Source organism: Eutrigla gurnardus (assembly GCF_963514095.1).
Source record: "Eutrigla gurnardus genome assembly, chromosome: 4".
NCBI classification, from domain to species: domain Eukaryota; kingdom Metazoa; phylum Chordata; class Actinopteri; order Perciformes; family Triglidae; genus Eutrigla; species Eutrigla gurnardus.
In genome coordinates, this window is record NC_139918.1 from 15761472 (window position 1) to 15777668 (window position 16197).

At 42.6% G+C, this 16197-nt stretch overlaps 1 protein-coding gene across 11 annotated transcripts in view; it reads right to left on the reverse strand.

Annotated features, from left to right (window-relative positions):
• The window catches only part of adgrl2b.1 (adhesion G protein-coupled receptor L2b, tandem duplicate 1), a 100024-nt gene that overhangs the window by 31387 nt on the left and 52440 nt on the right, over nt 1–16197 (reverse strand). For 10 of the 11 annotated variants that reach the window (XM_084008252.1, XM_084008250.1, XM_084008251.1 and 7 more), the window contains exons 4-5: nt 12264–12373; nt 7879–8679 (exon numbers count right to left, since the gene is read on the reverse strand). In XM_084008252.1, coding sequence (XP_083864378.1) covers nt 7879–8679; nt 12264–12373 — 911 coding nt within the window. Of the gene's footprint in view, nt 1–7878; nt 8680–9875; nt 10252–12263; nt 12374–16197 lie in introns of those variants that run through there. The other variant, XM_084008253.1, reaches the window with a different exon arrangement.

A 16197-nucleotide genomic window follows, 5' to 3' on the forward strand; every position in this document is an offset into this window, starting at 1 on the left:
CACGATCAAGTCCTCTTTTAGCACCCGCAGCTACGAAGGTGTTAACCTTCAAAGCCCCAAAGACACCAGGGAGAGTAGGAAAATAACCTAAGATGATTAAAAACGTGGAAAACAGGATCTTCCACTTTTGTTTTGGGGGGATATATAAAGTACACTGAGGTAAATTGGATAAAACAAAAAATAACTTATTTTTGCTTAAACAAACAAATAATTTGTTGAAGAAAAGGTTGGAAATGAGAAGCTATTCAAATATACAGTATGTGCTCAGGAAAAAGTGAGATGATTCATAGGCTGCCTCTGTTGATTCAATATATGCATATAATGCAATACAAGGGCAAGTGTAATTGGGTTTGAAAATATTAAACCTCTCCATACCTGAGGAAACGTCTGCTGTTCCACGGGCTGATAGGAGCCCTAATATGCATTTCCTGTAACAGCTTGCTTGCATCACCTGATTAACCTGCTCCTGAGACCACATAGCTGTGAGTCATGAGTCCAAAGCCCTTCACCACCCACACTTCATCACAAATTATCATACAGTACAGAGAAATATTTCCTTTGCCCTTGGCATTTGTTTTTTAATGTTTCTTTGTTATCTCTGCAAATGCTTTAAATATTTTCATCAATCCAGTGATGATGCAAACAACTGGGAATATTAAGTGCAGGGTAAAGAAAACAGTATTTATTTGTGCACATGTACAGGATACTAATTACTGTTTTCATTATTGATTCATGATTATTTCATTTAGTCTATAACATGTCACAAGTTTGTGTAAAATGTCCACCATAGTTTCTTAGAGTGCAAGATGACGTTTGAATTGATGTTTTGTTCAACAAACCATCCAAAAACAATAATAAATATTCAATTTACCATGACTGAAGGCAAAGAAAACCGGTTATTGTTCCCATTTGGAACCAGACTGGATGCTGGAGGCAGGGATTTTTTATTTAAAAAGTTTCAAGCCCCTTCCAACTTCAAGTATCTTTCTGAAAAACAGATTATTAACAAGTACAAATAAAAAGGTAAAAACATGTTTTTAACCATACTATTTATTAATAGTTTAACAGCTAGACAGAGTGAGGTTTTACTGCCCTTTTTCTGTTCATTTCATCGTAAATTTAATCTTTGGGTTTTCAGTCTGTTATTCACATAAAACACCCAAATTGAAGATATCACCTTGGGTTTAGGATATTGTGACGGGAATTTTCCCTATTTTCTGATCTACTTTTTAATCTCCTGATGGAGAGAATATTTAGCAGATTAAACTGAAATGAAAACCATAGTTAATTGCAGCCCTAATCCCCTTAATCACCCACAAAATCCAATGGAGATCAAACCTAATCAACAGGATTTATTCTATTACTACATTCCAGTTTTCTCTCGTGTTCACTCTTTTGGGCAAAATCAGGAAACCATATAGTTTTAAGTGATGTTTTTTTAATTTAAATCAAAGACACAATCTTTGTGGCTATTTACAGGCAGCATGTTCGGTGTTATCAGAGGGTGATTTTTGAAGGACATCTGAGAACGTCAGAAAAACAACACATTAATGATCTATTCCACCAAGTAACATGCTCGTGAGACGTTGAAGCGTTTGTGGGCTCGTGTTTGATGTCTTTGCACCATGTGCGCTACAGCTCTCTTTTGATAGCGGCGAGCGCAGCGGCGTCCCCTCCAGTAAGAGCCTTGTGTCCTCTGGTAGCACTCAACCAAAGGAGGGCTGCACCAATTAGCTGCCATTTCTCTCAAGAGGCAGTGAAGTCACTCTTTATGGGCAATCTGACACCAAAGGCATACTGCTGCCATATGCTGAATAATACCTCTTGTAAATAATGGAAGAGTTTGAGATTGAACACTTGACAAATGGCTGTCAGTGGAGTTTAAACCCAAGTGTGTAAATTAAAACAGAGCTAAAAGGAAGGAAAACCATTATGCGAGATCATCAATCAAGACATCTGAGATGAAGCGGAATTAGTTTTTATCACTTTATGGGCCCCCGGAGTCATTTATGTATCTGTGGGGAAGATGACAAAAAATATTAAACCATAATCAGATGATCAGTGATATTGTGTTTGTCCTTGGCTTTGCAGCTTTGCACCGCTGCACTAAAAGAGCATTTTTATCTCCACGCGTACAGAGCGGTGAAAATGTCCATACGAACGTCAGGATAAATGGATCATAAGCCGCCTAATACCTGCTATTAGGGAAGAGCGACGACAACGTGCAGCCAAATCAAGCTGTTTTCAATTGGTTTAAATTTTGAAGATGAATCACTTACACGGCTAATCTCCCCAGTACAACGGCAAACAGACAAGTATAGTTGAAAGGAAATGTGGAATAGGCAGAGCTCAGTTAAAAAACATTATCTCTGCTTTAGCAGGTTGTGTTGGCACTATTAAAGGCTGGAAACCAGTGTGTGCCAAAGTTAGCTGAGCTGAAAAGCAGCTGCTTTCACTGCATACTTTTCTAAACCTCATGCAAACTTTTTGGCGTCGATCCATATCAGAAATACATTTTTAAAATGGGAGGAACAGAAGGAAAACGAACCCAGCGTCATGTTATTTAAAACCACCTTCTTTGTTTTACTGAATAAAAAAAAAAAAAAATACAGATTAAGTATACAAAAATATTATTAAACATCAAGATATAAAGTGTCTTGAAAGCCTTTTGTTCGTCAAATTTGTAAGTATTTTAACATATCGCTCCACAATCCTTCGGAACATGTATTGTTAAATTTATGTTCATGAACCGCCAGTAAAACAGGAAATGGTCAAAGGATTAAAAAACATTGTGTAATTAACAGTTGAAAATATTTATTAATTAGCCATTAATTACTACTCATTGAAAATCAAATATTAATAACAGCAAAAGTAGTCGGTTACTTGTGACGTGTAAAACTCCAAAATGAGTGTGAATGTTTTAATAATATAGTCCCCATCCCTCCAGGAAACAGCGTACAAGCCAAGCCCATATAGTCAAATTAAAAGCAGGTTACTGGAAAAGGTACTCACACATCACTGCATCATATTACTAAATTATGCAACACTGGCCAACACCGTTAATTATTGAGTTTTAGGATCTGGTTGGTGGATTTTGTTACCTCTGGACAGACGCAGGCGAGTTGATTCCCTCCATTCCCAAGCTTTGTGCTAAGCTGGTTATAGCTTCACATTAACTGGACAGACATGAGAGTGGCATTGATCCTCTCATCTGACTTTAAGAGTGAATACATGTATTTTCCAAAAGGCCCAAAGCTTTTGCTTTAACCAAACCGACGGGCATGTTGCCACGCTGACCACGCTCCGCGTGGGTCTTCATACGTCTTTATTCATCGTGCATTTAAGACTCAGTAACAAGACTGTGTGAGAGGATCAGGGCTATGTGAGAGCTACAGTCTTTTTGCCTCTTTACCTAGAGCCAGTGCTGGTAATTAATGACAGAGAAACAAGTCCCAGAAGACATGAATTTTGCATTAGGCTGTTTATATGCGCTCATGCAGTTCTGCTTCATCCAAGCCTGGTTGAACGGAGCACACAGCTCGGCATGGACAGGGCCACAAGACAATTCGTCTGCACTTTTTTTTTTTAATCCACCGCTGGGAAATATGTCTTTATCTTGTTTCTATTTCTGCAAAAACTCCAGCCACCGAGAAATTACGGAAGGGACGCACTGTTTTATTGACACTTGTGGCTCTTTAAAGGGCGGGTCCATTAGTGTGTGTGTGTGTGTGTTTGTGTGTGTGTGTGTGTGTGTATCCTTATGTATTTATAACTGAACAGTAAAATATGTCTTAAATTCAAAATACTATTTTCCAAAGCCCTTCTAAAAATGTTTTCCCAGTCTGGCACAGGGAAAAATAGCATTCGGCTGGAAATGACCTCTGAGCTGCTTTTGCCAACATTTGGGGAGTTTTTTATTTTTTTTAAGAATACTGTGAATAAACACACATATTGTGAAGCAAGCTGTCATTTTAGAAACAAAAACATAGACACAAAATTGAGTATGTTTGGTTGTGTGGTTAGGGATCACGGAGAACATACTTACCTCAACATCATTTTCATCCACATGGGATTTTGTGTATTTGGTTGACTGCAGTCTATCTAACGTGTAATCTTTGGTTGCGTATAAAGCTTTGTCTGGTTCTGATGTGTCTTCTATTGTATGTAAAGGTTTAACAGTTTTCCACAGGTAAGGTACAGAGGTAATGTACAGATTTGGGCTGGTTTTATTAAATTGGGCAGGTTGTAAGTTGTGAGCAGGCTGGAAACTGTCAATCTAATGTGGCAACATGTAGGTTTCTACTGAATCTACTGATTGATGCAGCAGTAGACCAGCAACTCCCTTCATCTGCATGGAAAAATAGCTTCAACAGAGTCTGGTGGCTTTTATGAGAGCTTCGTATAAACGCTAACCTTGGCCAAATCTAGCATTCACATTATACATAATCGTATTGATCATCCTACTGTGGTAACCTGCATCCCTGCTTTTTGCTTACGGCTCAGTGGGCGCTTCGGTTTGAAAAACCCGGAACCGAACACGGATGGAGTCGACCTTTACAGAGCCGTGGACAGAAAAAGCTCTGCAGGACATATCCTGTGTCTGTGCGGGGTAATTTATGAGGCCTGAAGCGGAGTGGAGCAGCAGACATAGCAGAGTCACAACTACACGGTCTGAGTCACAGGAAGGGGGCTGACAATAAAGACACATGCATGCGGACAGGAAGATATATGCGCGGACAGAAATACACTCTGGAGCAAAAACACTCCAAAAATCTGTGTCGCCGACTCCTAAAATGTCCACTCAGAGCGTAATCTCCACGGCGTTGATCCATGCCCGTCGAGAGGCAGAACAATTAGAGCTCCTGCAAATCTCCCGACTCCTTTACTTTAGCCTCTGTTCCTGTTGCCGAGCATCGTGCTCCAGAGGGCGGGACACAAGCTTAGTGCACGGTGCATCTCCAAATGTCCTCCGTCTCGACGGCTCGCCTGGAGGCGTCGAGTGCGGATATAAAGGCATGCCAAAGTGCAGCGAGGTGCTCAGCTGGGGTTTAGCCACAAAATGGCTGAGTGAAAAACATCAGCTTTGTGATGATGGATATCTATCATGTGGCACGCCGGATATGAAATAGTGGTCTTTGCTTGACATTTCAATTCAGCGCCGAGGCCACTTGTGCTCACCGCTAGCAGATAATGCCGAGTGGCTGAGCCTTTTGGACAAAGCCGTTCATTTTGTGCCTCTCGTCTCCTCTTTAAGGCCCAGATCAATGCTACCTCAAATCCAAATTCATTTTCTCCTTTCCCTCCTTGTTAGTTTGAAATGCTCGCTGCAATTGCTGGCTCCTCTGATTGTTTCTTCTTCTTCTTCTTCTACTTCTTTGTTGGACTGAAATCAGTTAATGCCTTTGCACATCACAGCGAACACACTACCGGTGTCCCTCTAAATGTTGTAACGGCGAGCGCTGTGGTGTGCTTTTTATTGGCATGCACCTCTTTTAGAGAGTCCTCTGAGGGGGAAGGACTCGCTAAGTATCGATCATTGCTGGTTTGTGTTCACAATGCATTAGCGGTGGGTAGACATTTTCTTTAAATGCGTGTGAATTGTTTGGAACAATAAGCGGAAAGATCAATACGCGGATAGATCTTAGCTAATCACTTCAACCGGGGCCAGAATTAACAAATCGGCAGTTTTGCAAACAATCTAAACAAGGTGAGGGAAAATGCAGACAAGTTGCTCGGGTCAATTATTTCTGCCTTGATCACTTTGCTAAAACTCCCTGAATATAAAGCCCTCATCCTGCAGCGCTCCAGGATGAGCATTACAGTCAAGGTTGATGCTTCTGACAGGGAAGGACACGGACGCTCATTGTGTTACACGAGTTCTACAAAGAAGGGAAATACACTGGGTTTCGGTGTTGGAGGTAACTTTGCTCCGTGGTCGATGAATCTTAATGGGCACAATTAATTTCCTTTACGCCTCGAGTGCCCCTCAGTTTCAGCGAGAGAGAGAGACATTATTTCAGCACCATTAGATTACCCTGCAGAATAGGTTGTTTAATTCAACGCCATATCACGGGCAGCAATAAATCCTAATAGCTTCACAGTAAAGAAGTTAAAGGTGTAGATCTGAAGAAGAAGGAAAAAAAAAGAAAAGAGAAAACCCTAATAAACAAGAACCAATTATTTTCAAGTGCCATTCACGGAGCCGGGGTGCGCCGCTGCTGGCCGTGGCATCTTGAGATGCCTCCTCTCTCCTTTTTGAGCTCGCTACATTTCAAAAGGTTCCCATAAAACACACTTAATGATCCACGGTGACAAGTTCCGCTGCAAGGATGCATTTCTGATTGGATCCCAATAACGGAGCCGCGGACAGAAAAAACGGGTATTTAGAATAACGAGTGAAATCAACAAACTGTGTTCTGTTGGGGTTCCTTGATTAAACGCGCTGTTCCCCGAGCAAGCGGAAACACTAAGCCTATGTGGCATTTATGTTTACCGAGGCATTCCAGTAGCTGAGAGAGCACATTAAACCCTTCATTGAAAATGCTCTGTGATGGCCACTTTCCTCCTCTCCGAGCCTCTTTTGAGACAAGGAGGGTAATTATGATAATTCAGTTGTTAATTACATTTACATACATCAGGACGGGGACAGTTGAGCAGGCCGTTTGCATGCATGCAGAGATCATTCAAGTTGGAGTATTTTTCATATGTCCTCTAACATACTCTTAATTGAGGCTTGGTTGTTCGGCGGTTCCGACACCGACACCCCTCCTCCTCCCCCCCCCCTTGGGTGTCGAGTTATCGTGCTGGAGAGATTCCAGGAAAACAAACAGACTTGTTGACAAGAGGCCAGAGTTCAGGAGCACACAGCCGCCATTGAGACATCAACGCTAACCCCCTCCCCCTTCAACAGCTTAGGTCAAGAATCAGATTTCCCCCTGGCTACCCCTCCCGAATATCCAGAAGTTAAAAATCATAACTTAATCCAGACCAGTGCTCGGGGGGGGGGGGGGGGGGGGGGGGGGGGCAACCTGAGCTTCTAACGTACAAGTCGGGTCAAGATCCTTGTCTCCCCACTTCACACAGGGGGGACTGAGCCCGTCTCTATGGGATAAGGTGGCCGCAGTCACATAATTAAGCCCATTATCATCTTAATGTAAGGTCCCTGTCTGACGACACGTATGTCACCTCTCAGCACTTCACAGATTAATTGAAGCCCTCTAACCGCCCGACAGGATTCTTGGCTGTAATTGATCTCTTTGCAGATACTCTTATGCACCGATTCACCATGTGGCACACAACTCACATACACTTCAGCCCGCTGCTTTTTGAGAATATCATGCTACAATAGGATGGCTATTATCTCCAGATCTATTGTGAAAATTAAAAAAAAAAAAGGTAGCCATGGCAACACAACTTGAAATCCCAAGGTAAGTGGAAGAGGATAACCTCTGTTATACAGTGCACAATACTCCTAAAATGTATTCCCAGCATTAGATATATATATATATATAATGCTGGGAATACATTTTAGGAGTATTGTGTTCATAATGGTTTCAAATAAGGACGGAGATTAAAGAATTTGATAGGGTCCAAGCTCCCGCTGGAGCGAGTGCCTCAGCATGCCTCATGGTAATAAAGAAACGGGTTTCTGAAGAGGCTCAATCCCACCGGGGGCTATCCCTCATTCCGAGATGAATCTGTAATTTCTGTCTGCAAATGAGCCCTTTCCCCAAGACTAACACAACCCCGGTTTCTTTATCACACCTGAATCGCATCCCAAATTAAAAGGCAGCCATCTGTGACATGCCGCGCTGCAACCGAACAATAATACATTTGCAAATAGGACAGTGAATTAAGCACAAAGAAAAAAGCTCTCACCTTCAGCGGGGTCTGGGGGCCCGAAGTCCAGGTCGTAGCGCAGGATGTAAAAGTTATTCCACACGTATAGCTGGTTGTCTCTGGGGTTGTAATCCACAGCAGTGATGTACTGGTACTGGTTGGGGAAGAGGGTGTCGGTGTACTCGCCCTGGCTCAGCTTGGTGTTGTAGATGTAATCAATTTGGCTCCTGCTGGCCTCGCTCTCGTTCTCTTCGTAGGTGGAGCGCACCACGTGGAGCACGCCGCACACCATGAAGGCGTTGGAGGCCGAGCGCTTGTCGTACGCCGTGTCCCACGTGGCCTCGAAGCGGAGGGTGTACGGGTTGAGTTGGCTCACCACAATGCGCCCATTGTTCTGCTCTGTGGCGTAGATTACCCACAAGCCCCTCTCGTCCACCGCCAGGTCAATGTCCGTCTTGCCCCCCCAGCGGTAAGGCGAGGTGTCGTGGTAGTTGGCGTTGTTGACGATGGCCTCGCCGCTTTTGATGCGGGTGCGCAGGTCGAACTTGACGATGTTGCGAGTGCGTTCCTTGTTGAAGAAGATGGCGCCGTCGTAGGCCACGAAGCCCGTCCCGTCCACGCGGTGCGGCAGTTTGTACGTGGTCGTCTGGCGAGCGTTCTTGAAGTCCTCCAGAGAGGCGTACTCGATGAGGGTGTCGGTGCGATACGGCGTCCAGGGCATGAAGAAGACCTTGTCGCCGGCCTGCAGCGGGTCTTTGCACCACGACCCCGCCTGCTGCTCGGCCTCAAACAGGAAGGTGGCGTCTCCGACACCCTTCAGAGTCCCGGGACAAATGAAAACTATCGAAAGAGAAGAGAATGAAACAAAAACACAGTAAGGCGCAAATATTTCAAAACACAACACATTTGACAGGCATAATTCTTGCTGCTGTACAACTCAAGTGCAGGATAAAAAAGATCAGGGGTTGTGAATGTTGAGGAATGTTTTTAACTAATGCTTTTGTACTACCGCTAATGAGGAGGGGGGGAGAAAGAAAATAAATGAATGCGTCATAGTGATTGTTCAGAATGACAAGTGTGATGTCAACGTGAACTTGCATCTCAAGGGTCTGCCGCTACATCCTAACGGGGACAAAACAAAAATAAATCATAAAGGGTAAAAAAAAAAAAAAAATCCTGCAAATGAAAGACATGGGAAATCAGAGGAGTAGAGTTCACACTTTCTTTTTAAATACCAGCCTGTCTCTGACGTCAAATGCCACATGAACAGCTGGGTATATGGACACACTGCACATGCATACTGACATGACTGAGGTCATAAAAAAACAAAATGAAAAGGGAACAGACTTCACATCTTGTGATAAGAGTGAACAACAGGTTGTCAATGGTGGTGGTGGCGGCAGCAAAGCAGAGGTCAAATGAAAGTGGAGGTTGAGGAATAGATCGAACAACAGTGGTAAAGGATTTTCACTACTTCTGTGGCAGGAGACAAGAGTAACCACTGATGGGTGAGGGAGGCCACGGCAAGGTTTAATTAATTGGTTCTGGATAAAAAGGGACACAGTGAATTCTTGTTTCCTTTCAAACTTTTTTTCCCCTTTTTTTTTTCCTTTTGTCCGTGCCGATCTCGCTCAGCCATCACTGCTATTTCACATCACGTGCTATGGGTGCAGCAGAAGTTGGGCCAAGCAAACTAAGACTATGCCAAATCGGACTATAAACACACAACTACTCATTCTTAGAGGGTTAACACAGTGCTAGGCAAGAATCCCTGGAACAAATCGACACCCAACAGTTGGTATTTTCTTTCACATTGCAAAAAAAAAAAAAAAAACTACATTTGATGACCGTTGATGTCATTTTAATTTCTGTTTTGGAATTCATTTGGACTCCATGGGTGCAAACAATCCTCCTATTGGGGTTTAGCATTTGACAGGAGAGGCAATCAGGAGGGGGAGGAGACGTGAGGGGAGCTGTACTCAACACCACAGAACAAGGAGCCAGAGGGGAGGGGGGGGACCAGACCACTCATTTACCTTTTTGCTCCACTTCTATTTCAGGCATTGGAAAAGAAAGCAAAAAAAGAGTGCAAGAGGGAGAGAAAGGTTATCATGAGTCAACTACCAGGTACAAAGAGAAGAATTAGCTGGAGGATATGACCATGAGATGAACTGCAGGGCTGCTTTAGGAAGAAAAGCTAGGGGGGGTGGAGGGGTGGAGGGAAAAAAAGTGTTTGTCAGTGAAACGGCCTCTCATCCTAGGATATAAAAACAGACAAGTTATGGCTGGAGACAAGCTATGTGCCATGCTTTCCAGCGCATTAAACTTTTCATTCCTACTGTCTTTAACTGCCAACAAAATAATGCATTGGCCAACGTAAAAGCAGAATAAATCCCTCTAGAAATGCTTCTCCTAAGTGGCAGGAGAGAGAAGAAGAAAACAAATCTCCTGGTCTTATTTAGATTGATAACATTCTTAGAGAAACATCACAGGAGTTATTTCTGGCGAGTATTGACTGAGGGTGGAGTTTGTTCAAACACAAATCAAAACCTCGCTCGGCCCACACACGTAAAACATGACACAGCGCTAATGTTACAGACCGAGACTCCTAAATGAGCCAGAGAGAGCGACGGCACATGAGATGACTGATGAACAGTCGGCCTAATATGGAGTTTCTTTAGTGGACTGTTGAAGCCGTGAAACGCTCTGGGTGGAGAGGCTGGAGACAATATGCGAAAGATTAGAAAGTTAAAAAAAAATGAGAGCACAGAGGTTAGTTGGGGGTGTTGGGGGGGAGGGGGGAGGGGGGGTGAAAGGGAGGTCTGTTTGAAAGAAGAGAGAAAAAAGAGGTGAATATTTCCGAAGATGTTTACAATTCATCAATTTAAATGCTAAGTACTTTCACAGGCAGGGATGAAGACTAAAGCTGCTCCTATAAACTTCTCTAGAACATGCTTTTAAGGTAGATTAACTCAGATCAGATAGTATAGACAGAGTTCTAAAATAATGCCAGATTTAACCAGCTCTACAGTACATTTAATTAAACCATGTTCGCAGTGGAACACTAAAGCTGATCCATGACCGACTACGGGAATTTAGTTTAACTTTTAGGATTTTTATTGCTTATACTGTTTTACTCTAGAAGTCCCTGCAGTCTGTTTCCACAGGACGTTAGTGAATGTAATCCACTAATGTAATGCATAATGTACCCATTTTCTTTGTAATCACTCCCTTATTACAGTAAAACACACCAAATCTAAAGGCACTGTTCAATAATGCAATTTAAAAGGTCAGTTCACACAGTTTCCCAGTTAGTCCTAGTGGTATTGAGTCAGATAGATTTGGTTGTATTCGCCTAGGTTCTGAAAAGTCTGCCCCTGAGATTTTTCATTGGCATCCAAATACAATATGGGTGGATGGAATTGTGTTTGTGTTGCTCACAGCAACAAAGAGACTATTTCTTAAGTAGAGAATTGTTCCAATCAAAAGTTTTTATGTTGAGTTACAGGAAGACTGTTTGTGGGGGAAAAGATTTTGCTGTTGAATAAAAAAAAAAAAAAGCTTTCCATTGTTGTGTTTCTTTGCGGGCGACAAATGACAAATTCCATTTACTTCTGTTTTGCCGGATTGGAAGCAGACATCCGACACAAACGGAGATGGGGTTGGATGACATTGAATCCGACATTCAGCATCCTGAATCCTTTCAAATCTATTTTCAAAACTAAATGGTTAAGCTTTCAACACCAAGTAACTAAAATTGTGTAAACTCAAAGTTCAAACTCATTTTTGTTCACAACCTGGAGCTGAACAAACATTAAAAATGTATCACTACTTACCTTTACACCTTATTTTGTCATGAACTACGTGCTTTAAAATCTGGAGATAAACAGCCAGTCTACTCACGTCATAGAGAGATGATTCATTTTCCTCACAAACAATCTTTGGCTGAGCAACAAGAAGTTTCAGTAAAGCCTTTACAGAATTAAAATGAATTAACATAAATAACAATGAGGTCCAACCAGGGAGTCTTTAGCCTTTGAGCTTAACGAATCTGAGTCTTTTTTCAACCAGATGCAAAAAGGAAGCAGCTATCAAAACCCAAACCTGAAGACGAATCTCTCAAAACTTGCACAAAATAAACCAAAACCATCTTCAAGGCCGGATTCCTTTGGAGGTAATTAAGATTTTCTAAAATGCAATTTTGGTGAACTGACCCTTTAAACGACCGCACCACTTCAATGCATCAACTTGACTATAATTATTCATGCTAGTCTTCCAGTTGAAGTATCATCTGTAAAACAAAGACATACTTGCAACTGAAAAGAGACTGTAGTTACAGCATATCAGTCTGGTCTACAGACACTTCAAAAAAAAAAAGACACATAATAAAGAGTTCAGTATGAGATTTGGATGGCGATACTTACTATAGGGAACACACTCATACTGGACCTCTAAGTACTTGTAGGTGCCAGGGCATGGATCAGGAAAGACATCAGAGCCAGTGACAACCACACACTGCGTACGGTTGTTGCACCTAGAAAAAAAAGAGTGACCAGAGATTTCATCATGACTACTCACAGCAAGAGTACTCGGCAAAGACAACATTGAAAACACAGAGTGTTGGGGGGTTCATTGTTACGGCTACAAAGACATTGATGAACTCCCAGCCAGGCCTGTCATGTACGCATTCTAGTCTTAAACCTTGGCAAACAGAGAGAGGAATGAAAGCATTAAGGAAGTGTAAATGGATGTAAATGAATATGCGACAATGAATAAGAAAGAACAGCTAAAGGTATGTGAGGAGTTGGCAATGGCATTTTCCTTTTACGGCGTCTTCACACCGCTATTGAAAGGGAAGACATTCATTAAAGAACACACAGGGCAGGTGGCGGTGAGGAATGGTGTCGTCTCTTTGTGTGTGTAACAAAACATGGTGTGGATGTGTGTTAATTGACTGAAATTGCAATGTCAACGTGTGTTAATGTGTGTGTTTGCAGATGGATCTGTGTAATAATAAAGTTCAAGTATGGGGGGGCAACAGAGGACGGGCTTTGTGTAAATACTGTATAGGGTGAAACTGGCTCCACTTCAATCAAGTTCTCTCGAGGCCGAGGGATTGAGAATAATGTCAGCAGTAACAGAGGCAAACAAGGAGAAACTGGCACCAAAGTGGGACATTCAACAATTTGCAAGCCTGAGATAAATATTGCAGAAGGTCAGTGGCAGCCATGCAAGTCGGACATACATTTCAACATTGGACACGACTTTCAAAAGAATCATTCGTAATTCAAGAGGCTTTCTGTCGCCGTAAAATGGGATTTGTGTGGCACGACAACCGCGCAGAGCCTTGACTCTGCACTTCCAACCATGCACGTCGTCGAAGTCATGAATAAAAAGGTAAATGTATGTACATTAATCAGAGGGAGACTTGCACTCGAAATCCACCTGTGCATGTTCGGGAACAAAAGCCTTCCCGTGAAACTAATGGATTATTAAACATTATATATGAATAAAAAGGCGCAAAGTCCATTATGAAGTTAACAAATAGCATAAGCTTAAATATCACTGGCAGTACGGTGTCAGCTGCACTTAAGAGACTCACGTTTACGGCTTCACTGTGGTGAGAGCTGCAGAGAGGGACGTGGGTCGCTGCCGCCAGATGAAAGCAGATTCACTTCAAATATAGCCAGAGATGACCAATTTAATTCAGGGGTTCATAAGTCTGACTCTGAGAAGTCCTGCACTTGACAATGTTGAGATACTTGTTTTACGTGACATACAAAAGGTAGTATCAGCTAATTTAATATAAATTCATAAATACATTAATATATAATGATATTTACTCCACCCCACCAGCTACAATATTAAATTGCGGCTTATACGTTGATGCATCAGCAATAATAATCCAATAATAACATGCATTTAATAATATAGAACTTGAAAGGAGCCATTCAGCTTCACAGTTTCTATTTTTGTTACTTGAGTAAAGTGTTAATACTGGAGTGTTTTTACTGAAGTAAAACTATTCATGTTTTAATTGTACCTTTTTGTAAAAAAAAAAAAATAATACAAACTGACAAACAAAACACTGACACATTTCATTTTTATATGATATGGCAAACGTGTTTCCAAAAGATTACCTATTTAATTAGATACAGAGAAAAATGAATGTGGAGTCTGGTTTCTGGCCTACTGATGATTGTAAGTCTTATATTCACTCTCTTTTAGCTCTTTTTTGGTCTCCACCAACCAACTCCTGGGGAAAAATATCTCTTTAGCAGCTAAATAGGGCTGTTGTTGCTGAGCAGGTAGCGTTGTGTCGGTTATCAGAGCTTTTTTAATAACTTTGATTGAGTCCAATAAGAGCGACGAAACTGAAACAAAACATTTACGTTGTGAGTCGAAAGACGTGAAACCTGAGGGGAACTGCAGAGCAGGATGATAAATCTCTATGGCTGTGTCATTATTACAAGTGACCCTTTTCAAATGTCACAAGGTCATGTGGTCCATTGTTGATATAAAAATATTGATCAGTGCCGCTACATGAAAGATCTAAATACTTCGTCCCCCGCCGCTTATTCCCTTCACATGGTGACAATGTGCTCCGGCATCTCACTGCAATTTTGAGACATTTTGGAGAAAAGGGAGGTGTTGTTGCTAGGCATTTAGACACGCTTCCTCTGTTTTAAACTGCCGCTGAAATTGCTGCATGTAATCTCCATTGCACTGAGCACAATCTCATGGTAGCAAAGTGTCTGAATCCTGCTTGCGTTCCGTCTGAGAGCTGCACCTCTGACCGTTTATTCTGTTAGTTTCACCGGGTCAGGGGAGGGGTGGCCACTGGAATGAGGTAATGTCAGTCAGCAAAACGGTTTCATTTAGATGATCTCCTTGTGTGTGAATAGTTTTCGCACCGACACTAGTGGAAGACAGAGAGGTGAAGGGTACAAGGTCGGCAGAGCGAGAGTGAGAGAGAGTTCAGAAAAGCCATCCGTTTCCAGTACATGGCCGACGGACCTGAATATTAAACGGCATGAGCAAGTCGAGTTTCCATCAGTGCCTTTGTGCATTTTTCATCCGCAACACCACCAAATATTTTACTTGACAAAAACACTTTGATGTAGATGTTGAAAGTCAAGCCATTCAATTTCTGTCTAGCTGCTTTTGTTGTGAAAAACGGCTTGCTGATGAGTACTTTTTGTCGCAATTTCCAAACCAACAAAACGGCAGACTTCCCACTGTTTCTATCTCCCCAATCTTGCTTAATATGTTTGTTTATCTGTCTGCGGCGCTATTGCCTTTTGTTAATCTTCCCCGACGCTGGCAGAGAATTGCGTCTTAATGTTTCGCCGTTTAAACCTCTTCCTTGTTTTAGTTCGCCGCGGACCAGAGGAAGACTGATTAGAGTCCCCCAATGCTTCGTGACTGCTTTAACATCCCTGGTTATCACATCAACCTTAATTATGGTCAGGAGCCCATTTCCTCTGATCTAAATCATTAGAATAATTCTGGCTAAGGGCCTCGCGGTGCAGAGTCTTTCTCAAAGCTTTTCGCTTGCTCACCGCCTCCAGGGAATCTTCGACGGAGATAAGTTTGAAGTTGAGCTGCAGAGAGTGAGAGTCTGACTTGTCAACAGATGTGGTTGCAAACCGAGGGGCATGGACGCTGTCAGCGGCGTGTAACAGTATGCGAGTAGTGGGACTGGGCTGTAAATTTAGAAAGACAGAGTAAGACAGGAGGACTTGATCTATTTCGGAGCGGCTCTGTAGTGATGCATCAAGGGTGTAAATACAGGAGTGAATGAGGGAACGAAAACCCCAAAGGACTAAGATGGTGGGCGATGATGCTCAGACGCTCGCCTAAGGGGGGCCAGGTTAGGGCAGTGCAGTGCATTAGAAGAAGAACCGTTCTGGTTACTATTTATGAATAGTTCATCCAGTGCCCTTTAAAAATACACACACCCCTAGGGGTGAGCCGCAGTCGAGTTGAAGTGTTGCTGTGCTCGTCGTTTGACAGCGAAGCAGCATCCTGTGAGAGGGTAACTGGGATAAAAGGCACGATGATGGGCACTGCTCACTACCTGAGGCAAAGCCACTTCAATGCAGCACAAGTGTTTGAACAAAGCAAGCCCAATGTTCCAGATAGGGAATTAAGAGGGTGTTCATGTGACTCCCGGTCTCTGAGCTGCACTGATTATGACTCAAACAGCAGCAACAACGCGCAGCTGGTGTGAAGAGCGTTCGCGTTGGATGTCAATTCCCACCTGTCAAGAATTAATCTGCGGCCCACTTTTCTGATTTCAAAATGCCACCTACATAATCTAGTGAACGACGGAATAGCGGAAAAATTAAAAAGGTG